Source organism: Hydractinia symbiolongicarpus, chromosome 9 (genome assembly GCF_029227915.1).
Source record: "Hydractinia symbiolongicarpus strain clone_291-10 chromosome 9, HSymV2.1, whole genome shotgun sequence".
NCBI classification, from domain to species: domain Eukaryota; kingdom Metazoa; phylum Cnidaria; class Hydrozoa; order Anthoathecata; family Hydractiniidae; genus Hydractinia; species Hydractinia symbiolongicarpus.
This window is the reverse complement of record NC_079883.1, coordinates 26,334,024-26,360,072: the sequence shown is the minus strand read 5'-3', so window position 1 is coordinate 26,360,072 and position 26,049 is coordinate 26,334,024. Positions and strand designations below refer to the sequence as shown.

The 26,049-nt window shown below is 33.7% G+C and overlaps 1 protein-coding gene across 1 annotated transcript; it reads left to right on the top strand.

Moving 5' to 3' along the window:
• The first annotated feature begins 650 nt into the window (after positions 1-650).
• LOC130656516 (52 kDa repressor of the inhibitor of the protein kinase-like) lies at positions 651-5,530 on the top strand. Its single transcript, XM_057459387.1, has 2 exons — positions 651-1,366; positions 1,725-5,530. The coding sequence occupies exons 1-2, from the start codon at positions 981-983 to the stop codon at positions 4,780-4,782; spliced, it is 3,444 nt and encodes a 1,147-aa protein (XP_057315370.1). The 5' UTR covers positions 651-980; the 3' UTR covers positions 4,783-5,530.
• The last annotated feature ends 20,519 nt before the right edge of the window (positions 5,531-26,049 follow it).

Here is a 26,049-nt window from a genome sequence, read left to right as displayed (position 1 = left end):
TCTGTCTGTCTTTTCAAAATGGTCCTGCAAGTAGCGAAACACATCAAATGCGGTATACAAAGGATATGCGGGTTTATCCAAGGGCCAGCCACTATCATTGCGGAATACAACAAAAATTTTTCTAAGAGCAGAATTTTAACTATTTAGCCGAACTGTTTAAACTTATTGCAAAGAGTTATAAGTTTGACGAAGTACAATATATGCATTTTTTGTTCCTTTCTCAATTTCAACTGTTAATAGACTTTTTTGAAACTTTGAAACAAAGGTTCATTTGCATGAAATTTGAAATGCATGATGGTATATTATAACAGCATTTAGAGAATCTAGTTTATATCTTCAAGATTATTTTTCAAATTTGAAATTAAAGAATAAATCAAAAACTTAAAGTGAAATTTATAATAAGAGAAATGGAAAAAAATGGGAAATATTAGAATATACATAAAGTATTTCTTAGGTGATTGGATTTTATTGAAACGGAATGTCTGTTTTGGATCACGCGCAAACCAGTTTGGAACATTTGATATACAACATGATGCAGTAATGACTGACATAAAATTGGTCCATGTTGGTGGACCTGGTGTAACGTGCGTAGTAAACACACAACCAACAAAGTGGGGATGTGATAACGTGCCCCCTTATGTTGTAGGAAATGCAGGGGCGGATCTAGGGTTAGGCAGCCTAGGCAATTGCCTAAGCCTAAGCTTGGGCAAAAAAAAGGAAAATATGCCATATAGCATAACTTGTGAAAGTAATAAATATTTTTGTAAATTTGTCTTGTAGTGCTAACTTTGCTTCGCCAACCTGGATGCGCGTTGTTAGGAACTGTTTTTTTTTAAAAATTCAATAAGAAGTAAACCCGGGGCGATTTTAGGCAAGATACCGATTCGCCTAAAACGTCCGTGGGTTTCCAAGTTTTAAATGAATGAAAATCACGGGTGGAAGAAAAAACGCCTAAAACGTCCGTGGGTTTTCAACTTCAAATGAATGGAATTCTTAAATCGGAAGAAAAAACGCCTAAAACGTCCGTGGGTCTTCAACTTCAAATGAATAGAATTCTAAAACCGAGAAGAAAAACGCCTAAAACGACCGCGGGTAAGTTTTACATAAATCTCTGTGCGGCCAAGGGTGTGTCCTTCTTTTTCAACATGGATTCCCTTGATCAGGAGTACACTGTTGAAGAAGCTTTCAAGTCAAATGATTTGAATAAATTGAATGAGTTGTATGCAAAATTGAAAAAAGAAATTCTGGATTCAGCTACCTTTTCGGATAATGAGAGGATTAATAATGTTGGAAAGAAGTATTTTCGCGATCTAGTTGCTGAAACCTTTATTCCAACCTTTGCTAAAGACAAATTTATTGCTTTGAAGTAAGTAGCTAGATAATTTTTGTAGCTTTTTCTGTCTTGAGTATTAGGTACCTCTTTGTGAAAAACATTAAAAGTTATTAAGCACCAGCACTGATTGTTATGAAATAATTAACCCCCACCTCCACAGATGTTCTTACAAAACGTGTTATTAAATCTTTCTTATCAAAACAAAAGCTTCAATTAATAACCTCGATCATATGAATAGTTTGTTTTTTTAAAAACAAGATAACTGAGACAAGTGTAATCTTGTTTTATGTTTTGATGAGTTTGTTAAGTTTAGTATGGAGTATAGCTAGCCAGCAGCTGCTTGTGTGATAGTTGGGAATTTTGTTTAATTTTTAACTTTTACTTTCTTTAGGTCACAAGCCTCAGGTAACTGTTTATACAGCTCTGTATCTTTGTTTTTGTGTGGAGATAACTCTCTTGTTCGAAAACTAAGAACTTTGACATCGTTAGAACTGTATTTAAATAGTGGCTTTTATATAAAGCATCCCACTATAATTTCGGCATATGAGAAAGGCAAAGGAGTTTATTTTAACAATTTCAGAAACATTTTAGGTGGTCTCTTAGTTTCACATGCTGCTTTAGATTCAGGTAAAACTGCTGATGCTTTAATTAAAGTAGAGGCAATGCATAATATAAAAAACTTTGAGTGGTGTAGTTTTGTTTGTGTTCTTGCACTGTCCTCAGCAATTTCGAGGAACATCATTACACTATATCCAGACTGTGGTCACGCAAAATTGAAACTTCTTTACAGTCAAAATATTGAACCTAGAGATTCTGCAGTTTCTTCTACAAGTCTTCACATTTTACTTTGTTATTGTGGTACTTTACCGACACAAATTGAATTTAAACATAATCATTTTGTGCCTCTATTATGTGGTGTACATCCAAAAAGAAAAATCAAGCAACCATTGCCAAAACCTGTGATTAAAAAAAATAAGCAGTCAAAATTGCCTTTCTGGGTAAATAGACATGGCATGAATGACCTAGGTATTGCTTCTGACAGACCTACAGTAACATTTCCTGCTGTCAATATGTCAACCAAAACAAAAAATATTCCAATGTCATCAAGTTCTACTGTTAAATCAGTGACTAGTATTAGTCCTGTAACTAAGCAATCCTCTGGAGGTGCAATAAGTTCTATTATTTCTGTGTCAACCGAAATAACCTTAGCCAACGATATAGCTTCGTATATGAATAAAGTTCAAAACATGGAATATTCAGAAATAATTAAATTAATAAACGAAGTTTTCATCCCTGATAATAACTATAAATTTCCTGTTAAAGATGGTCGTTCCTTTAAATTTGATTGGTTAAAACAATACACCTGGCTTTGTTATTCACCTGCTTATGATGGTGGTTACTGTTTGCCATGTGTTCTTTTTGGAAATAAGTTTCCTAATTTGTTAAAAAACATAAGAAATCTGGTAACACAGCCTGTTAATGCAAAACGTTGTGCTACAACGTTGTTCAAAAACCATGAAAAAACATCTAGCTCTGTAAAAAGTCTTCACCAGGCAACATTTTCACTGTTTACAACATATTTGAGCCAGCATTCTGGTAAAAGCAAACCAATTTCTGAACTTGTTGATCAGCAAATAAGTAAACAGATTTCTGAAAATAAAGCCAAACTTGAGCCAATCATCGATACAATTTTGTTGTGTGGAAGACTAAATATCCCTTTAAGAGGTCATAGAGATGATAGCAGTTATCATCCTGAAGTAGGCAGTTACTCATCTGGGGGAGTTGGTAATTTCATAGAAATTTTAAATTATAGAGCTCGTGCAAACCCTGTTTTCAAAGAAACTCTTGACAACAGTGCAAAAAATGCTACCTACATTTCAAAAACAGCTCAGAATGAGTTGATTAATTGTATTGGTGAAGTCATCACTGAAAAAATTGTTCTTGAAATAAAAGGCAGTAAATTTTTTTCTATTCTTGGTGATGAATGCATGGACAGTTCATGCAAAGAGCAATTTTCTCTTTGTATAAGGTTTGTTGACCAAAATTGTGATGTTAGGGAAGAATTTTTAAGACTGGTTCATTGTGGGGAAGGTTTGTCAGGTGATGGTTTATGTAAAATTGTCCTAAAATGTCTCGCAGAAGATCTTCAGCTAAATATAATGGATTGTAGAGGTCAAGGTTACGATGGTGCAGGTTCAGTGGCAGGTTTTAGAAATGGTTTGGCAGCAAGAATCCTACGCATAAACCGAAAAGCCTTGTATACGCATTGCCATAGCCATCGATTAAATTTAGCAATCTGTAAAACCTGTGGCATTCAAGCAGTTGAGAATGTTATGGGACAGATTAGAGACATTTCATTTTTTTTTAATTACTCTGAAACTAGGCGGTTGATTTTAGAACGTAATATCAAGGAACACTGTCCATCAGCTACAAAATATAAATTATTTAATGTTTGTGCAACAAGGTGGGTTGAGAGAATTAAAGGTATGGAGGTATTTAATGACCTTTATGTAGCTATTGTAAACACATTAGATGAAATGAATTTAAATTTAAATCATGTTTGTAATGCTGACACATCCTCTAAAGCTCTTCCTTTTTTAAAAGTCCTAACCTCATTTGATTTCATGGCTACATTTATGATCACTAAAAATATTTTTTTGATGACTTTACAAGTAACTGAGCTTTTACAAAGCAGAGCAAATGATATCATGGATGGTATACACATGATAGATGCTCTCAAGTCTCGTACTACCATGGTTAGAAACAACATTGACTACTACCATGAAAAGTGGTACAAAGAAGCTTCTGATCTTGCTAAGGAACTACATGTTACTGAGGCAAGTCCTCGAACCTCGGGTATAACACTTTTTAGATCCAACACACCATCAGAAAATCCTTCTGATCATTATAAAAGGAATATTACAATACCTATGTTGGATCATTTACATTCCGAACTTACTGGCAGGTTTGAAGAAAAAGCATTGTCTTGCTATAGTGGGCTAGCTATTCTCCCAGAAAAAATGCTGAGTCTTATCAAAGAAAATGTAGATTGGAAAAAAAGGTTCAATGCTTTCTTTCAATTCTATCTAGAAGACTTGCCCAATGTTCAATCTATCGAACATGAATTGGAACTTTGGGAAATTTACTGGAAATCATATGAAGGGCCTATACCTAACAACATTTCCTCCACATTGAAATCTGTCAATTTTACTGGGTTTGAAAATGTAAAAGTGGCCTTGAGAATTTTAGCCACTTTACCTGTGACTTCTTGCGAGTGTGAAAGGACATTTTCAGCCATGAAGAGGTTAAAAACATTTACTCGCACAACCATGGACTCAGATAGACTAAATGGCTTAGCCTTAATGCATGTACATCAAAACATCATTCCTAATATTTCTGATGTTATTGAGAAATTTTCATTGAAAAATAGACGATTAAACTTTAAGTGAATTACATTATTACCTTCTTCATAAAACCTTACTTCAAGTTATTGTAGAACACTTCTTTTATTATATATACATATGTACCTCTTATTTTACCATACCTATTCTTTTGCCTAAATTATACTTATATTAGTATATGCCTTATCATTGCCTAAATTATACTTACATTTTTATGTACTTACCTTACCTATTTTTGACAAAAATGTTTTCTGTAACTTTAATTCTCGAGTTGCCTTTGTGGCCTCTCCTGGAAGCAATTGACTGTAACAAAGCACCTCCAGAGTAAGGTCCAAATTTCACAATCAATTTACGTAATTACTTAAGTTCTGTTTTTCCTAAATTTTGTGTGTTTTTTATTATGATTGTTTTTACCTTTAGCCTTTTACCCTATCATTTTGACTGGTCTTGATGCAAATAATTGTATCTGTTGAGTGGCGCTCCATTCACTTCATGGTTTGTTGTTTGACAATTGATCATTTATTTTGATTTCAATGCTAGATTCATTCGTCCATTGGTATTACTTCTGTTTCTGCTTATATACAAGTGAAGAAGAAAGAAGAAAGAAGAAAAATTGTTTGCCTGGTTATTAGATTAACCTCAAATTTATAAAAAACATTATTCTGGCATATACAAAACGTCGGAAGATAGTAAAAAGACGGGAGTAGTTATCGCATTATGTATCAAAACTTTTATTTGTATTTTATATTATTATATAGCCTTAGTAGCCGAAAAGCACTTGTTACCACCTCGAAAACCTCTTTCTGGTCTTCTGGTATCTCGTAAAAAAAATTGAAAAAAAAACAAAATTTGCCTAACCATAAAAAAATCCTAGATCCGCCCCTGAAATGTAGTGGATACTAGTAGAGAGTATTAGAAGTGGTAGTGTGGCAAAAATAATGAATATTTTTTTATATTAGATGTGTATTTATGACAACTTTAATGTTGACTAGATAGCTAGCCTAGCTATAGCTAACACACATCTTATTTTTTACTCCTCCAAAAAGTTTACATTTTTTACCGTAAAATCTAATTCTTATCTTTACTCAGTGTACTTAGTAATTACAAATTGCTTATTGTTTCAATTTGTCCGTTCAGATTCATAATTAACATCGTAGGTTTATCATTTCTTAAACATGTCAAGAAAATATCAGAAGTTTCAAAAAATATCAGAATGACAGATAACCCTGGGATCGAGTTGGTAGGGTAGGCTACTGGCGTCTGACATTAAGCAACAAACAACTAAATTGTATTTAGCAAATCAGTTTTATCCTCCCCCACAACCCGCATATGAAATAGTAGATAAAAATTCTACTAAAGGTTAGTATGCGTTTTTTCAGTAATGGAGAAAGTCCCTGTCCGGTGTGATAAAATATTATAATGTATACAACTTATTTACTTTGACTTGCATATCAAAAAATAGCCCTGGAAACGAGTTTGACTACCACGAACAAATTGAGAAGAAACTTTGGTGAGAAGATCGCTCAGTTGCAATTCGCAACATCGTCCTGAAAGGCCATGTTTGATGCGGCTCATAAACTTTAGGGGGATAAAACTTCGCGGGGATTAAATTTCCTAAATAAGCTCCGCGGATTTTTTGTTTTTTGTTCGTGTACTTTGTCCTTTATTTACGTAAGAGAATCACCATTTTTCTGTGAACAACAGGTTAAACGGGTCTTAAATTTTGATGTTATGTGCAAAAGTTTAAGAAATATCGCAAAAGTTATTCCCCCGAACGTCCACAAGCCCACCTAAAACTTACGAAGTTCAGGAGTTCAGTTGACCCCAAAGAAAAAACGACTCATTCCGTGAAAAAAAGGGAAAGTACGAGTATATGTTTTTGTTTGAAAAGAAATGGATGTAGTTAGGAAGGACTGTTACTAGATCTGTGAAGAACAGATAACTTTATTAAAGAGAAACCTGCGCACATTCCTCGCTCAGAGACAAGAAGGGAATCGGGAAATATACGTTCTTTCGGAGTTTATCCGAATTTATCTTTCCATATGCTGGTGTTTCATTACTGTGGTAAAAGGAACTCTGTTTCCATCATTATTTATAATACTAGGCCATAAGTAAAAGTGTTACCCAGCGTTAAAAATCCGGTGTTGCAATTAATACAAAAAGTTAACCGTATACCGTAAGGTATACAGTATGTCGTGAATGGAGTGAAGCGCAGACAAAATTATAAGCTGAAATGAAAACACACTTTTGGGCGTCTAATACAGGTAATTAATGTGCACATCCATATAGGTACAATACCGCTTCTCCAGAAAACTTTGTCACAATTCAATTAAATAGAAACCCAGGAAACAGCCCGTCGTGACTCTGGGCTAAACGCTTAGCACAAATACACTGTGTCGCCGGTTCTTAAGAATTCTGGCAGTGTATCTTACGAAAAGGATATGAATATTAAAATAGGTTTATTTGGATAAAGGCTAAATAGTTAAAGTACTTGCTGTGAAAGAATTCGTTTAGTGGAATTGTTTCTGGACACAATAAACTTAATTTAGCCTAATACAATCTTTAATTTCGTGCTTACTTCGCAACTATTGCAACTAAGAATAGACGTATGTTCAAATATATATTTCCTCTTCGTGTTATACTTGATCATGGTGGAGTTACATACATTCAATTCAAGATCGTTTACTTCATCATTTAAGATGATATTCTTCTGCAAGTTTTCATAGTTGAATAATTAGCTTAATGAACCGACGTTTTATTGATGTGGATTTTTACAACGGGTGTAAACAAATAGAGGCCCATTCAAAAATGGTATCTTCGACTCCCTAACTCATCGAATGTAAATTTAGTTTAAAAATTGACATTGAAGAACGCGAGGATACCACACTTGTCTTGATTGGATTTATTTTATGTATTACGACAGGTATGTTTCTTTTTGGAATAATGACTTAACTGAATTGAAAATTGTGATAGAAGAAATAATACGCTGTTTATAGCATTATTTTTAATAATACCCGTATTCCATCTGCTATGCGCGAGAAGAAAGTTGTGTTACGGAAACACTAAATGGACAACCCGCCACGGGTGGTCGACTAGTCTCTTTATTAATAACCGTATTCTGTGTGTTCAAAAGCCTTCGCCTCAGCTTTATTTTCAGAACTTCGGTAGCCTTGCAGGTTTGATGTGGAATTCAGACAAATTTGTTCTTATGGGCTTTATTTTGACCGCTTACTCGTACTAGACTAATCAAGAGGCTTGATATTTAAAATTAGGAAATCCAAGTTCTTCACGGTCTTAACATTCAAACGGAGGGAACAAGTAACAATTAAGCTGCGCTCACAAAGACCATTTTGGTTTGGAATTGATGTTCCATTTGACATTTGTTTTTTAAATACATTGTATCTATAGGAATATTTATCTTCTGTATGTTTTTGTATGTTACGTAAATATACTGTCACTTATCCTAGCCATGTATAAATAAAGTAGCTAGCCACCCTTCATTATTATGTTATTTCTTTAAGGTTTAAATTAGTTTGGTATTCGAATTTCATTATGTTTTGGGGCTGTGTCTACCTAGTTATATCTTTAGCTACCTTAAGCTAAAAGATGAAAACAGACATGCGGTTTGGCTGCAACAAAATTCTTAATCAACGATTCTAGTGGTAGGTGCAGCTAGGTAGTTGCATCTTTCATACTATAACTTTGGGCAAAAGTTTATCGACTTAAGGGTACAACAAACTTAATTAACCTGTAATATGTAGCTGAGGTTTTTTTTCCAACAATTAATTTTATCACAACAGGCGTTTTTATATCAACCGACAATGCAGTTTGGCTGCAGAGGTCAAAATGATCCCTTTAAAGTTTACGAACATTAATTTAACAAAATAAAATTGCTTATTAATTGTTTTAGTTGAGCGATGTCACAACAGGTTTGTTGGATAAACTATCTGAGTTCATCACTAACATATGGCCGCACGTAGTGTAGTGGGTTCGTCTGCGGCTCCCAGTTCTGGGGACCGCGGATCGAATCCCGCTCACTGCTTGGCAGTGTGTTAGTGATGAACAAAGTAGTTCTTCTTCAATATGACTTACACGCATTATACTCGCCCGTCATGATCAGAGGTCTGATCGGGGTGAAGCATTCTCTGTTGAGAATAAAATACGGATGTGCTATGATAAATATTCACCTATATGTAACAGGTTTGTTCTTGTGTTTTTATTTAAACCGAGGTTCGGTAAAGCTTTTTGGAAAAGGGTGTACGCCTATACGGATATATAACATGCTTTACCTTTACTAAGTGCTTAGTCACAATTAGCTTTGTACCGGAACTAGTCGATAAGTCCCGTGGAGAAATCCACTTAGGCAAAACGACAATAGAAAAATAGGTTGTTTTAGATTTTTTGCTGACGTTAGTAGTACAGATACAAAAATTTAGTAAAAATTAGTTCATTCATTGCCTGTAATAAGTAAAGGTTGGGACGCCGATCAAAATAATATATAGAATCGTGTGTTTTTGGCCAATACCAAAGAAGATATAAGGGTAAACATTTTGCTGACGTCATAAAAGTGCCCTTATAGCACAAAAATTTTTCTTTTTTGAAATGTGTATACCTATTGCCTTTATTGTATGGATCTTCAAAAGCTGATCAAAAAAATGTATAGGATCGTGTATCTGACAAATAGTTGTAGAGATATTGGTGTTTTAAGGTTTTTGATGACGTCATCAACCCGGGGAACCTAAGTTTAGGAAACTTACCCAAATTGGCCCCAGGTGGTCCCTAGTTAGCAACGCGGTGAAAAATGACTGACGTTATAAATATTAGGACATTAACATAATAATATTAAGACATCGACGTTAAAATAGTAATATTGACGACGCGCCTGTTACAGACACACACACACACATACGGATACACACTCCATATTATTATAGGGATTAAAAAGAAGTCATCCAAAAATCATATTCCGTACGACGTATTGGTCAACTTTTTCAAAATAAAATAAAAAAACACTTGGCTTGATCACACATCATTTACAAGATAGTGTAAAATTGAAACTAGTTATTAGGACGCCAACCAAATATCCTGGAGAATTGAGAATGGTAAAATGCAGACGTTGGCGTTTCCGTAGCTTTAAATGGAAAACCTGACATACATGTTTCGGAATATCGTGACAACCAAATCACCAAAAAGCGGGACTTTAAGCGCAGCATTAAGCATGTAATAGGCTCTCGGTGAGCTCCCTTTTCTTATTTCTGCTCGGAGCATTTTCGAATTAATTTTAAGTCAGGAAATTCTTAGCAGGTTGTTTAGTAGATCATTGCAGGCTGGATCTACCATTTTTAAATCATCGCTTATTGGCGCGAGTACTGAGGCATATTCTTGTCCAAAGGGTTTCTTGGCCGCTAAGGCGTTAATATGGGACAGCTAAGAATTAGCCTGGCACAGACCGGTCACACATATAAAAGTGCCCATATATAATGGGCAAGCGATGACAGCTGTAGCTGTCAAAATGTAGCTTAGAATAAACTGGCTTGTCATATCTTTATTTTTCAAAAACAATGACTGAACAGATAAGTCGTGATACTTTTACAAATATTAAACAGCGATATTTAGCCCCATGTTGGCTGATGAATCACAAGATTTTTAAATTATTTAGAATTTTCTTTGCATTGTCGTCACAATGACATTGTTCCGACAGACCTCCCTCCGTCTGCAGTACAAATTGAAACCCGGAAAGTCGAAGCATACTACTCCGAGCAATTTGGATTCATCTGAACCATATTGTGGAAAATTATCTGTGGAATAGAATAACGGAAATTGACGGGAATACACGTGCTTTACTGTCAGATGATTATTACGATCAAATGACAAAAATTCACGAAAGAAGTTGTAAAAGATTAAGATTGTCCAAAACCATACGTCTCAAAAACTAAATATTTGGTTCGGTTAGTATAATTATACAACTACTTAAATTTCGGTTCTATCAACGTTTAAGATATTCTCTCACTGTATCTAGTTCTGCTAAGCGGCTTTATTAAACCCCTTTCTTCCGCCAGGGGTCTTCTGAATTGCGTTGTGTTGCAGGTGGGGCACAAGGTCTTTTCTTTCCTGTCAGTTTGCCCCAAAATGACCAAAAAAAATTACTGAATACTTATTGAATGAAAATACATATTGAAACTATTTAACTGAAACTTAATAAAGAAAGAATTGTTAAGACACTAATTAGCAAGGTTACACCATACTGTTGTTTATATATACCATCATAGTGTTATTTTAGCAGGTTCCTGTCAGCATATAGGCTACAGTATATATAGCTACATCTTAGTACACCAGCATAGGCCACATTATTAGTTAGCTAGTTACCCCTTTCGTTTTTTTGTCACAATTTAGTATGAACACTCCCAAAGCGTATTGTGTGTAGAGAGTAACCCAGGCGTTGCTTACAGTATAAGTCTGTTCAAGGAAATTCTCATCAAGGCAATGAAAAATTCGGTGAAAGTGCTGGTACTCGATGTGTAGCCAATGCCATGCATGCTATCATTTGGTCAACTATTCGCAAAGCTTCACTCTGGCCTGATATGGCGCCGTAGATTAGTGGTTATAGCTCTCGTACTCTGTGCGGGAGACCGGGATTCGATTCCTCTTGACGGCAATTCAACATGGGCGAGTGAATATTACCATAGCCCCGGGTTAACCCAAGCCATGTGAGGGAAATTGGTTAGATGGCACACTGTGTGGGCCGTTGAATGTTGCCGGGATTTGTCTAGTAGAGTGCGGGCCCTAATTGGGTCTGCATAGCTCAAAATGAGCATTAAATACTCTAGGACTCTCCATCTAAGCCATGGCCCCTCCTGGAAATAATAGACAGGGCATATACCTCGATATTTGTGAGGCTAGCCATGTAGAATATGCATATCTATCTATCTATCGGGATTTAGACCATATTTTGGAGAATGGTGATTGTTTATAAAGTCACTTAATACAACTGGTGCTATTTTTTTTATCAACTCCCAAATTCAATTTCAATTGTGGGTACTCAATTATCTATAACCTTTTTAGACAATTTACAATGGTGAACTAACTTTGTTGCAAAATAATTTTTTGAATTTTGCAGAATGTAGTGGAATGATGTTTATGATAAGTGGTTTCACAACATCAATTTTATATAACAAGTCCTGCTTTTTTATATTTGACTCCCATAGTCAGGGAAATGATGGTTCATTTGCTGCAGATGGTTATTCTGTGTTGTTAAAGTTTAAAAATATTCATCAAGGACTTATTTGACAAAGCAAAATAAGTCTTCTCTTCAATATGAGTTATAAACAACCTGTTAAGGTTCTTGTAAGTGAAAAATAATTGACTCAGATTTCTGCTTCTATTATAACAAAAAAGAGGAGAGAAAAGTACCAAAATTCAAAGGAGCATGTTACACAAAGGTTAAGAGAACAATATGCTACTAACGAAAATATTAAATCTAGAAAACGAAAACAGAGTAAGGAATACTATGCCGCAGAACAGGAGCAAATAAAACTAAAAAGGAAAAAATATTATTCAGTTGAACACGAGCAAATAAAATTAAAAAAATGGAAAGAATATTATGCCGTTGAACACGAGCAAATAAAATTAAAAAAGATAGAGTTCTATGCTGATGAATGTGAAATAATGAAAATGAATAAAAAAGCACTACATTCTAAGGACTGAAAATATAAAATTAAAACGAAAAGAGTATTATGAGAGTGAGCGTGACAATGTATTGTCAAAAAGAAAAGAAAAATATGCAATAGATAGTGAAAGATTCAAAGAACGATCCCGTAAATCATTTGATCATAAGAAAAGTGAGGTTCAGAAAAAGCGGATACTTAATTTCAGGAATATGATTAAGGATTTGTGTGGTATGCAATAGGTGCTTGTACAAATGATCTGCTTTGAAGTTTGATGAAGCAAAGTATGATATCATGGATCTAAAAAGTTTCCAATTTTTCCTAGTTACAAGCTATAATGATAACTGTTATGGCTGTCAAACTTGTCATAATAAATTAAAAGCTAAGAAATACTATGTCAGGCTGTTTCAAATAAGTTAGAGATTTTTGACTTTCCCTGTGGGTATCCACTATTAAGAAAACTTGTGAACGCGTTTTGATTGCACAAAGGTTATTGTTTAAAAAAGTTGCAATAATGCCAAAAGGACAATCTCTAAAACTAGAAGGGGCAATATGCAATGTACCTGTAGAATATATGGATATATGTGATGTTCTTTCAATTTGGCTGACTTCAGTCGGTTAGTGTTAATAAAATTGAAACGTAAACTAATGTATAATGGCCATGTATACTTTGAACCTGCATGACCACAAATTTTAAAAGATGTTTTAGAATATTTGAAAATTAATAACCCTTTTTATTAAAATACTGTCATTGATATGAATACAATACCAACAGAGTTATTACGTTTTACTGAAAATACACAACTGGAAGTAATTGTTAATAATGGGTCAGAAGATATTATAGATTCTATTGAAGAGGAAAACCCATTAATTTGTTCGGAGTAGCTGCAAATGAAACTGTGATGACACCAAAAATTCCACATGCAATAGATAACGACACACTAGTTGTTGCTCCTGGTGAGGGAAAAAAACCTTTATCTATCATAAATGATGAAAATTGTAAAGAACTGGCCCACCCTCATTTGTTTCCAACTGGTAAATTTGGGTACAATGTTGAACGCAGCATAAAGCTAAGTCCTATTAAATATTTCAACGAGCGTTTACTCAATTATTCGCAAAAATTTGCATCAGATGCAGACTATATATTTTATGCCCATCATGTTATTCAACAAATAAATTTAAAAAGCAGGATAAATATTGCCATGAAAAAATTATGTGGTAATATTTTAACTGCTGGTATGTTCAGTACAAATTTCGAGGAAACTGTTAAATCTTTCATAGCTAATGATGAGGCCTTTAACTTTATGAATACTGTCAAAGGTACACCCGCTTATTGAAAAAATTTCTTCATGAAGTTTTAGCTATGGTAAAACAATTCGGAACACCAATATTTTTTTGAACATTGTCCTGTGCTGACCTGCTTTGGAACGAAGTTGTTTCATAATATCAAAACTCAATGGTTATAATCTCACAGAAGATGATTTTGAGAATATGGACTACATGGAACGGTGTAGAATTTTGAACATGAACGGTTTTTAATCACTATAAGGCAATAACATACATGTCTTTCCAAATCAGAAGATAAATGTTTGCGTGCAATGAAGCAAGTATTATCAAAGGCACGTGAAAATAGCGACAACAATGAACAAATATATAAAATTGCAAATGCATTTTCAAATCATAGGGAATGCTCTGTCAAGAAGCAGTGTATCATTTAATGCCTGAATTGTGGCTTCGAATAACATTTCCTAAGGTAATCTTTGCAAATAGTAATTTACCAGAAGACTGCTTTAGAATGTGCAAAAGTAAGACAGAACTTGAAGGGCTACCTGATGACAATGTTGATATATTTAAAACAAACATGCTTGATCGTTATTTAATCAGACCTGATACTACTTTCAAAAGTGGTAAATATGCTGCTTTGGATAAAATGTGCTATGCAAAATTTTTTGCATTTTATTATTTAGATACCACAAAATCTGAAATAGGTGACAACGATAACCAACCTATCATTGTGAATGATGAATTTCATGGAAATAAATCACATTCCTTCTACATATCCATCACCGATACCACTTATGAATTCCACACCTAACCGACATACTCAGCCAAAAAAGTATACTCATCACTTATCATTTTTATACTATCCTTTTCGTTTTGAATCTGATTTACTTGATGGTACTTACACGGAGAAGCTTAACCATCCAGGAGTTTTAAATATTGTCAATGCGAACAAACAAAAGTTAGAACCATATAGTGAAATTGATGACGAAGCTTTGGCTACCTTTAAAGCTGACATGGACACTAATCAAGATCCATTTGCACAACAGGAAAATGAAGAAGTTGACTTCTTAGCATCAAGGGAGCAAGATGAGACAGAAAATGAAACTGAACCAACTTGTTCCAACTTATTGTCTCTACCTAGAAACAGTTTTGTTTGTTGTGGCATCAGACCAGGAGATTAATAGAGATATTTAATAAATACTTCACAGTATTTGAAACAGTGTTCACTTGGGCAGGAAAATTTATAAAAAATCGTAACTGCATTTCACCTACTGATTAAACCTCTGTCTATATTTTTAACGGGTGAAGATTTTTAACTGGTGAAGGTACATGTGGAAAGACGTATTTGATCAAAACAATTTACAAATCTCTTACAAAATTATTAATGTGCAAAGGTGAGAATGGCTCCAACAGGTGTAGCTGCTGTAAACATTAGAGGTACAACAGTACATTCATGTTTTGGAATTCACGGGAATAATTATGTTCCCCTTAGTGATAAAATGCGAACTCATTTACGAAACAAGTTAGTAGAGGTGTGTATTATCATAATTGATGAAATTTATATGGTTTCAAATACCTGTCTTGTCAATATCCACAATGTGCATGTTTTCATAGGAACTTTCAGACTCAGAGTGTGTTGTTTAGCTACAGTAATAAAATAAAAAGTTTTTTAGCTGTTCACAAAAGAGAGTTTGAATTTCTTATGCAAAACGCGTACTTGCTCAATACGTCAATATTTTGAATTTTGTATTATTTTGTATTATGTCTGTATTTTTATTTTTATTTTTATATATCTATATTATAATACCAGTATATATCTGTCCGTCCGTTTGTCTGCCACGCAAAATGGTAGGTTAGCGAGACGCACGCAATACTGTATAAAAAGGACGGGCGAAACCGTGGATTTTTCCACGGGCTAACGACTAGTATTTATATAATTATAGAAGAAAATATTTTTTCATTAACATATTCCACAATTTCTTTTTGAAATAAGCAGACATAACCCTAACCCTAACCATAACTATTAGTTCGGGATATATAATTTTCTCCCCTCAACAACAAATATTCTCTGTGAAGTCGAAACGTTATATCAAAGGAAACCTGGACCAGCTATTGTGGAGAATATTTGTTGTTTTCTCAACTCTACTGCATTTTTATGTGAGAATAATTTTTACTTCGTTTTTCATTAACGTGCACACCTATTTTTAAAACTACCCAGTTTAAAGTTAAATCATGTACTTTCGCATTTAAAATGTGCGCCTTTTTATGTAATTGATGCGGCTAGGTTTTCTACTAAGACTGATGTGTGATGATTTCTGATTCGTAATGTTAACTTTTAGATGTTTTTGTTATTCTTCCACGTACAATGTCTCTTGTTCTTCATGGTTAGTTATTGTAAATATTTTGGAAATATTGCATTTTCTAAATTTATTAAACATTTTATGTTTATTTCTTTACGTTTTTTTTTTTGTATTTTGTGATACAGTACAATGTTGTAGAAATTGTAAACGTGCCTTAGGTGGCTAAAAAACTTTCAGTTGAAAAACAGCGAGGAACTGTATGCTTAACTGGATATGGTGATTAATATGATGGCTAAAAGAAATGTGTATACCACAAGATGTGATAAACAATAAAATGATTTCATGTTTACGGTTTCATTTCCATATTACCATATCAAGTTAGTACCTTTAACTGAACAATTTTCTTCGTATTTTAGTGCCCATGTGCACTTTTGGGGAGATTACATTTGGGAAGAAGTACCCTCATTTTACGATAAAAGAAGCACCATGACATAACTCTTTAACGACGTTTCGGCCGTACGACGGCCATTTTCAAGTTTAGCTATTTACAATTGACAAATTCAACACTATATACAAAATATCGTACGATATATCATCGTACGATCAAATATTCCGTAGGGGCAAGTCAATTATCTGAAAATAGAAATAATGGCATTGATGCAATATTTCTATTAAGAATTGGCTTATCCCTACGGATTAACAAGCTAATTAGATTAGCTTGTTAATCCGTAGGGATAAGCCAATTCTTAATAGAAATATTGCATCAATGCCATTATTTCTATTTTCAGATAATTGACTTGCCCCTACGGAATATTTGATCGTACGATGATATATCGTACGATATTTTGTATATAGTGTTGAATTTGTCAATTGTAAATAGCTAAACTTGAAAATGGCCGTCGTACGGCCGAAACGTCGTTAAAGAGTTGTGTTCGTTTTTAGTTCCAAAAGTCTGAACATACACACCAATTCAATCACCATGACATAATTATTTATTCATCTTGCAAAGGTTAACACGATGCTAAACAAGCTGAATTCTTCCATATTGTATTCCGTTCATCATTCAGAGAAAAAAAAAACATGGAGCATATATCGCTGCTCGCTTTACTTACCATTAGTATTCTACTACTGTTGAATCCGCGTATAACTTTTACCGGTATAATTTGAATATCATTGTGTTATAAAAAAACTTGCTTTGAAAAACTTGTTAACGAGAGGGCACAAACCAATCCTTTCTCGTTACACAAGACCGATAACACGACGGTATGGCGTGAAGCCTATTAAAATGTATTACGAATGATTGTTTCGCAGACATTTGCCACATAGAAAACTGGAATAATCTACATTAGTTTGCTACGGCTTAACTGGACAGTATTGACTCCCAACTTGCAACCTATTTCACCAACCTCGAAGAACAAAACGCACATTCTCAAGAACATTGACTGTACGCCAATGTTGATACATACAACTGCATAAACTAAGCCGCCACAATGAAATCTTTACGAAAACTCTATTTTCTAATCGTTAATAAAACATCTGTAATCAATAATTTGCGTTTTATCGCTTGTGCATTGTTACATGGATAGATATTACGACCACCGACCAAGTGTATTGACCCGTTTTCTTTGCTCACGACCACCTTCGCGTGTATTATTTGGCTGTGTAAACATTCGTATTTAGTTTTGTAGCATAATATAGGTGGTATTGATAATCCATTTGACCCTCGCTTTGCCCTAAAAGTAACGCGTTGGTTTGTCTATCTTGTATCTCACGTACTACATAAAACATTTTGTAAGTTCTATATAAAACCATGGGGTAATATCCATTTATTTGAAATGACAGAACAACATTGTAGAAGTTCTGTACAAAACTGGCTGCTGGCGACCTTAAAAGGTATAGGGAACAAAATCACACGCGAACAAGAGTCTGAAATCTTTTAGCCTGCAAGGGCTTTTCATTTTACACGTTTGATTACTATTAAGTATAGTATGAATAATACAGCAACTAAAGGAGAAGGTGCCAAGCAGAACTTTGCAAGAAAGAAGAAAATACAATTCACTGGAAACATTCATACACGCCGCCAAAATCAAAGCAGTCCTGATCTACAAACCCCAAATACTACTCCAAATTCGTGTTCTGCCAGTGCTAGAAAGTTGGCCCCTTTTATAAAAGAAAGACTGTAGATAATGTCAACAAAGACTATTTTATGTTTGTTAATTTTTCCATTTTGAGCGAAGTCATAGAAAGTCTTGGTTGTCCAGAATGCAGTTGTGCTGTCACGACTGTTGACAGTTTGTCCTCACGAATTGGTTTTGCACATCAATTGGAAGTATGCGGCAGTGTGTGCGAGTGGAGGAAAATCTATTGTGTGTAGCAAATTTGATGACAACAAGAAGGATGTACAAGGAAGGAAACATCTCAGGCCAATAGTCATATGGTATTTATTTTCCGAGAAATTGGACAAGGACATAATACAATAAAAAATTTTAGTCGCTGTATAAATTTACACTGCATATCAGACACTCCATTTAAAAAATTGTAAGCTGATATATCAATGGCATATGGCAAAGCTGCTAAAGATGGTACAATTTTGCAAGGAAAATGACCCACCATGCAAGCGCATCAAAATTGATGGAGCGTGGCAGCGTCGTGGAAATGCTTCCCTGAATGGATTTGTTGTTGGTGTTGTATACGATAAATGCTTAGACTATAAAGCTTTGACAATATTTTGTATGGGTTGCAGAATGTGGAAAAATAAGAAAAATTCTCCAAGATACAATGCTTGAAAAGCATTGCATGTGTGCAATATCAACAACACACAGTCCTCTGGAGCAATGAAAGCAGCTGGCGCGGTGCAAATATTTGAGCGTTCGATAAAAAAGAATAACATTATGTATTCTCACTATCTTGGAGATGGTGACACTTCCCCTTTTAATCAAGTTGTAAAGTCTGTTCCTTATAGAGAATATGGAGTCGCACCTGAAAAATTGGAATGTGTTGGTCACAGCCAGAAGGGAATGGGTACCCGCCTACGAACCTTGGTGAAAAGCCATAAAGAACTGTAACCCCTCTTAGTAGAAGAAAAAAAATGACAGAAAGTGTTATCAACAATATGCAGAATTTGTATGGTCTAGCAACAAGGAATAAAACTAACAACATTCATGCCAAAGAAAAATCAATTTGAGCAATTTTAGTCCATTGCACTGCCTACACAAATTCTGAAATTCGTCATCGATTTTGTCCTCCTAATGATAGTACCTGCTGCAAATCTTGATATGACAAACAACATGGTACATCTAAATACAAGGATCATATCAATTTAGACATTTGGATATCTGATCTACTGAGGCCTATATTTACTGCACATTCTGATGACTCTCTTTTGTCCAAGTGTTTGCATGGTCAAACCCAAAACACGAATAAGAGTTTCAATGCTGTCGTATGGACTCGCTGACCCAAAAACATTTTTGTGGGCAAACAAACTTTAGAAATGGCAATAAACTCTGCAGTGTTACATTATAATGATGCCACTAAAGGTGTTAAAAATGTGTTGAATTCTTTTGGAATGTCAGGAATGATGACAGACTCAATATCTAATGAGCGCAACATTGAAAGCATTCAGCGCCAGGAGGTTAAATCGGGCGAATAGCTAATTTAAAAAAATATGAAAAACCCTTAGAAAAATAAGAAAAGGACATGCTGATAAAGAAACTCAAAATGAAAATCCTTCATATGTACCAGGAGGGTTTGAATAAGCTAATTCATCATTTGTTTTGTTGTTTTTTATATCTACAGTAGCTTTCTTTTGCGTTTTTAGGGACTTCATATTTTAGCGGGTTTTTTGAACTTTGTGACGTGTATTTTGAAATTTCCACAGTATCTTTAACATTTATATAAGAGATCATTTAACGAAGAATCACCATGCATAAACATTATACATTATGAAAATCTAACTACTTACTTTTTCAAACGTGAGTTTTTTTATTAATGATGAATAAATTATGCATTAATTAAAATTTATTATGAATTTATAATTTATTTTTCGTTAAATGATAGAATGATATGTAAGCAGCATACCTTATTTTTGAGCAAAGTTATGCCGTAAACCCAGGCTATCGAGGCAAATTTTTGCAGAATTTTTTTTTTAATTTTTTAGCTGTATTTATCAATTAAATTTATTTTTTAGGCAAACAGATCTCTTTTTACGGAAAAAATGTTTTTTCTAGACCTACCCCCTTAAGAAAGTTCTTGTTCGCATGTGGAAACATGTTCAAGTCCAGTGGGCTTACATTTTAATGGCTGCGAATGTATCAATTGAAACAGTTAAAATTTTATTGACCTGAAGTCTCAACGCACTTATCGATTTTGAAATGCGTTTTTATAAGTGACATTAAGCCATCGTTAAATACACGACATTAATATTTTTTAGTTTAGTAAAGGTATGTTGTAGATATTTTTGTTTTAATCTGTTATAACTGATTTTACTATTATTTTAGATTTTACCTGATAATGACTTTAAATATCGTTATTGATAAAAATTGCTGGTCGCCTATTACCAAATAATACAACTGCTGCAATGTTTTTAAGATGTTATTATTGTTGTCTACTTTATTAAAAATTTTTAATCCATCTTTCGTAATTTTTTATTGCAATTGACAACAAGTTAACAAAACAGATTAAACGTTTTGCGTCATCATTCATGTGACTTGTAAACTCATAAATTCTATAGCCACAAAAACACTGGCGCATATAATTTTATCAAGGTGACAACGTCAATGTAAGACAAACTAAGCAACGATAATTAATCACAATAGAAGATACAGTTAATATGAAGGCTTGGAAGAAAAAGCGATCGAACACTCTCTTCGCATACATGACAGTTCATTTCTTAATTGGAGCCGAAAAAAGTGCAAATACAGCAACATTATGGATCTATTTAACAAAAATGATGAACACAAATCAGCCACACCTTTTTTATGGTTTAATAAATATCGCGGTTTACATTCTGCCACTTCTGTTCTCTTCTGTGGTTGCAAAACATGCTGACAGAACAAGGCGGATAAAAGTGTTTATCATCACAACAAACTTTATAGCGATGTGTGGAAGTTTAATTTATATCATTCCATGGTCACCACTCTTTCCCTTTTTAGGGAAACTTCTAAATGGTGGGGTTACCGTATCAAGATCTTTGATGACAGCCGAAGTAGCAAGGTCTTACCCCTCAAAAGAGCTGCAAGTGAAAATAGTATATCTGGTTGGGTCAAAAGCAGTTGGTTTTATAGTTGGACCTTGCCTGGTTCTTCCATTTGCAAGCGTCAATATATGGTTTGGAGGACTGCATATTGCATATGGCAACTTCTCAGGGGTCATTTTACTCGCTTTGACTGTATTTTCACAATTCTGCGTTATATATTTTGCGCATGATTTATCACGAGAGTATGACATGAAAGCAGCCACTACTGACAAGCATGAAGATGTAAGTGGAGATAACATTAAGGTGTTGAAAAAAGCCTGCAAATCTAAAGTTATACTATTTCTGCTATTCATGACATTTTCTACTGCTTTAATAAGCGTAGCTTCCAGTCGAAATTTCCCAGTTCTAGTGTTGGACGTATTATCTATGCCTTACGAAACTGTTTCAATTGGCTTTACTGCGATGGGAGTTGCTGCTTTATTGCTGTATGTTGTTGGTGTTAAAATTAAGCTCGGAAATTTCGTTATTTATTGGATAGGAATTTTAAGCCTAATTTCTATGATTGTGTTATCAATTTTTCAGTATATATCTGTTTATATTCCCCTTAGTGTTACCATTAAAATTGCCATGTTGATCTTATATGTTATTGCTTTAAGTGTGCTGGAAATAGCTCATCAGTTATGTTTGGTCGTTGTCTTTGCTAAGTTAATATCATCCAACTATCAATGTTACTTGGAAGGCATAAGGATAATGATCAAACAAGCTGGATGTCTTTTAGGAGCATTTTTATGTGTGTTTTTATTGAAATTTATAAATATATTCATGCCTATTTCTGTAGTTATAAATTTAATTTCGTTATTTGCTTTTTATTGGTACAGGGATTATGTATTCAATCCAATTATCTTAGCGTAGATATTCTTCCTGATCTGTCTAGAGAAATAGCTCAGAGTTTTTTCCAATCTATATTTTATTTTTTAGACTAACGTCAGTAGCATTTTTTAAATAAGCGAAGCTAGTGGATAGCGCTTTTAGGTTTAAGGACAAATAACTTAAGAACGAATAAACATACCGTCGGCGCTCGATATCTCGAAATCTTAGAGGACGGACGAAAAGGCCTGAGATAAAGGATAGTCGAGATATAGAGCGTCGAAGCCTTTGAAGTTTGAGTAAGTAAATTAAGTAAGTAAATCTTTTTATCATATTCATTCTATGGCGAGTTATCACTATAATGATTCTTTTTACATTTTAATTATACTTTAAGGTGTGTCAAATAACCATATAAATACGTAAATGATAAGTATTTCATTTAATAATCTCATAATGAATTTATAATAATTCTTTATTTTTATATAAACAAAATACTCGTGATTTATTTCTTTGTCTCGTGTTTTTCTTACTTTAAAAGTATTTTCACCCCTAGCTTTCTATTGATAACAACCTTTTACAAAAAATTTAAAGCAAAGGTGAACTGCGCAGGGCACGGTTGGTGAGTAAATGTTCAAGATGACAGTGTTGATTTTAAAGACCAGACCGACTAGCTTGGTCTGCTCCATAATAAATGAATTTATATGGTACAACCATCTAACAAAAAAAATTCTAGAAACAAAGACTAAGAATTTTTGATATTGAAAATGTTTGTAGAGTTATAAAAATTCAACGTTTCTCAAAAAATGTTGTTGGCCATTACAGATATTTCTTAAGTTCAAAGAAATTTAAACGAAGCTTATAAAAGGCTGTTACTACTATTGTACGTAAAATATTTTTCTCAAGGGAACGACCTTTTTTTTAAAGTCTACTGGTAAGTATCAGCTATAACGAATGTCATAGCAAATAAATGTATTTTTTCTAATTATTTCCAGTAAAATTTTACAACTGGCGCCCGTTGAGGGACTTGATAATTTAGTTTGGTTACATGTTGGTTTGGCTTGCTTGGATGCAAGATTACTTTAAAGAGAGATTGATTTAAGTTTATTGTTGTTGTAAACATGTCTGAAAATTTATTAGATTGCGTAGTATGAGAAATGTTTAAGACATATTACGGAGTTTCATACCGTGCAGGTCTGGGCGCTAGCGTATGGCACTCCAAAGTCACATACAGTTATCTTAAGATAACAAATGTTATCTTAAGATAGCTATAAAATCGCAACGCACATGGTAAAGTCTCCCGCTTAAAATGTAAAACTAACTGGGAACGAAGTTGACACTTCGACGCTGTAATTGTTTTTTATTGCGTAATTTGACGCGTTTGAAACGAAGATAATCCTATCTTTAGATAACACAAGTTATCTAAAGATAGCATCACGTATTTTAATATTTTTTTTCTATTCGTACGTGACACTCACGTACTTTATTATTTTTATATTTTTTTCTATATTTGCGATTTTGTATATCTATTCTTCGTACATAAAATCTTTTCTTTCTCTTTTCATAAAAAAAACATTTTTGCGCCCCACCGAAGGGGCGCACATTTAGTGGACCGCGGGTATATAGTGTTTGTGTTGTGTATGGCAAAAAAATTTTCCACTCTTTACTTCGCGGGGGAACTTCGGCTCGAACATCCAACCTAGGTTTGATATAACACAACCTGTGTGTTTGGTACCATCAAGACAAAAATAACACTGATCGAGCAAAACTTATCTTGTCTCGGTTTCTTTGTTGTCTCTGAAGATTTGACTGCCATAAAAAATATTAATCGAGATTCTTTTGTTATGTTAATTTAAAGCTTTGTAATATTGTCTCGTTTAATATGCTTAAATGTCACTGCAGCCCACGTGAATTTATCTTCAAGAAAAGGTTTGTTTTTCTTTGTCCAAGTTGTTTCGAAACTTGTTAACAGTAAGTAGAAGGATTACTTATATTTTATATGAAATTAAACTCAGAACGGTTTATGGCGTTGATCCAAAGGCCGCAATTTATAAATGCATCACAATTTAAAGTCAATCAAGAACAGAACATTCCGTGTATGGCCATGACTAAAACTGCTTGCATTTTATTGGTCTTCCCTTCCCGATGGTCTGGCTTGTCGTAATAGCTTTAATGATGTAGCTAGGGAGCTAAATACTTATTTTTAAATTCTTGCATTTTATAAGTTAATAGTCGTAAAACTACTCTCACTTGTACTACAGCTATCAAGCTAGAACTGCACAAAATAGTGCTTTCATTAGAGTCCCTTTTTTCAGAAGCAACAAAAAACTTTTATCCTGCCCTGTGTAATTTTATCAACGAGGGTGCTGATAAGCCACATACACCGTAAAAAGTATAGGCGTTTTGGGTGAGTAAAATAACTTCTAAAGGAACCTTTGTGAGGCTGCTATCATGTATTCTTGCGGTCAGAATGTTCTCCTTCGTTGCTATCCGATGGAGAACAAAGTGGACTTTTCACGGTCAAACCTTCAAAGTAGCAACCTTACTTAAACAGAATTTACAAGTAAAACGTCGTTAAAATGTCGCAAAATGGCAAAAATTAAGCAGTATCTAAAACATATTAAAGATTTGACTAAAAAAAAAGAATTCCTTGAAAAATCCAGTATTGTATTTATGAAGATTTCACCACAAAAACATTAATTACGGCATTTGTACCCCATTTCATAATGGCTGCCCGTGATTGGTTGACACGAATCCGACCGCAAGAATATATATAAAAAGATATTTGTTGAATCATGAAAAAATATTGTTGTTCATTGCACGGAACAGTCAAGTTGAACTGATAAATTAACCAATAACATAACATAGTTAGCCCTTGCAGTACAACTAGACGCTACCCACAGTATGTTACAGGTTTCTTTGTTTTCTTCCCTTTTTTATGTTTTTTCTTGAAATTATAAATGATGTTGTTGATTTATCAAATCTGACAAATTTATTAATGAGTGTCTACCCTTTTTTGTATCAACTTGTTCAATTCAATTCGAAAACAATGACCAATCAATTTCCTCGATAATAAACAATCAAATTTGTAAAATTCAATAAATCGATTTCAACAAAATAAGTCCTGTATTGTCCACAGGTTTGAAAATCTTGTATCGCCTGCTTAATATTATACTTGTTTAACAATGATATCAAAGCCAGCTTGACTAAATTTATATATATATTTTTATTTATATAGTATACCTTTTGTGTATCACATGGCATTGATTTGTATCTTTTTAATAAATTCTAACTTTAAATCAGATAAGTAGACAATAATTAAACAACCTAGTATTAATTCAGTTCTGGTAAAATTGTATTCTTCTTTCTCAATTTTAAATATACTTTCTTTTTCAGATCATTTGTTATGAAACCATGCACCATCAGCAGTTTCGAAAAATCTTCAACGAGAGAAATTTTTAAGGATTTTATTGGTAACTTAACAGAGTAATAATTCATTGAAATTGAAATTGTTCAGAAGTTATTATATATATTCGAATCGTGAAGTTCATACATAGCAATCCTGCATCCTGGAATTTTCGAGATCAGTTATAAAAAAATCCAGTTAAAGTTTTAACTATTGTTTTAGAATATATACTATATATATGTAAAAAAAAAATTATTTTTTATTTATCAAGTTGTATTTTACGCAATAATAATTGAGAATTAGGATACTTATGATGTGTTTATATACCCCATTGTTCTCCGTTTTAAAGTCTACTTCAAATTTCAGAATCTTTTAGGCTAATGACGGAAATCTTCAAGTCGCAGGGCTTCTTATTTAAAAATTTTCCCCTGGGCAATAAGCTTATTCACAAGCCTCTATGCAATTCCGTACTGCATTTCTATCATATTCGTCATATTTGGCGGAAAATGTTTCAGCAGAATAGCTTTCAGACACAATTTGTTGTTACAGCACAAGAATTTTTGGAGATTTGATAAGTCAAAAATGTATGCGTAAGTCTTTTGA

Excerpts from the sequence above, each read along its gene's own strand:
- LOC130656516 (XM_057459387.1), top strand. The coding sequence starts at position 981 with ATGAATGGAATTCTTAAATCGGAAGAAAAAACGCCTAAAACGTCCGTG. Across the intron at positions 1,367-1,724 it reads GACAAATTTATTGCTTTGAA|GTCACAAGCCTCAGGTAACT; the intron begins GTAAGTAGCTAG and ends TACTTTCTTTAG.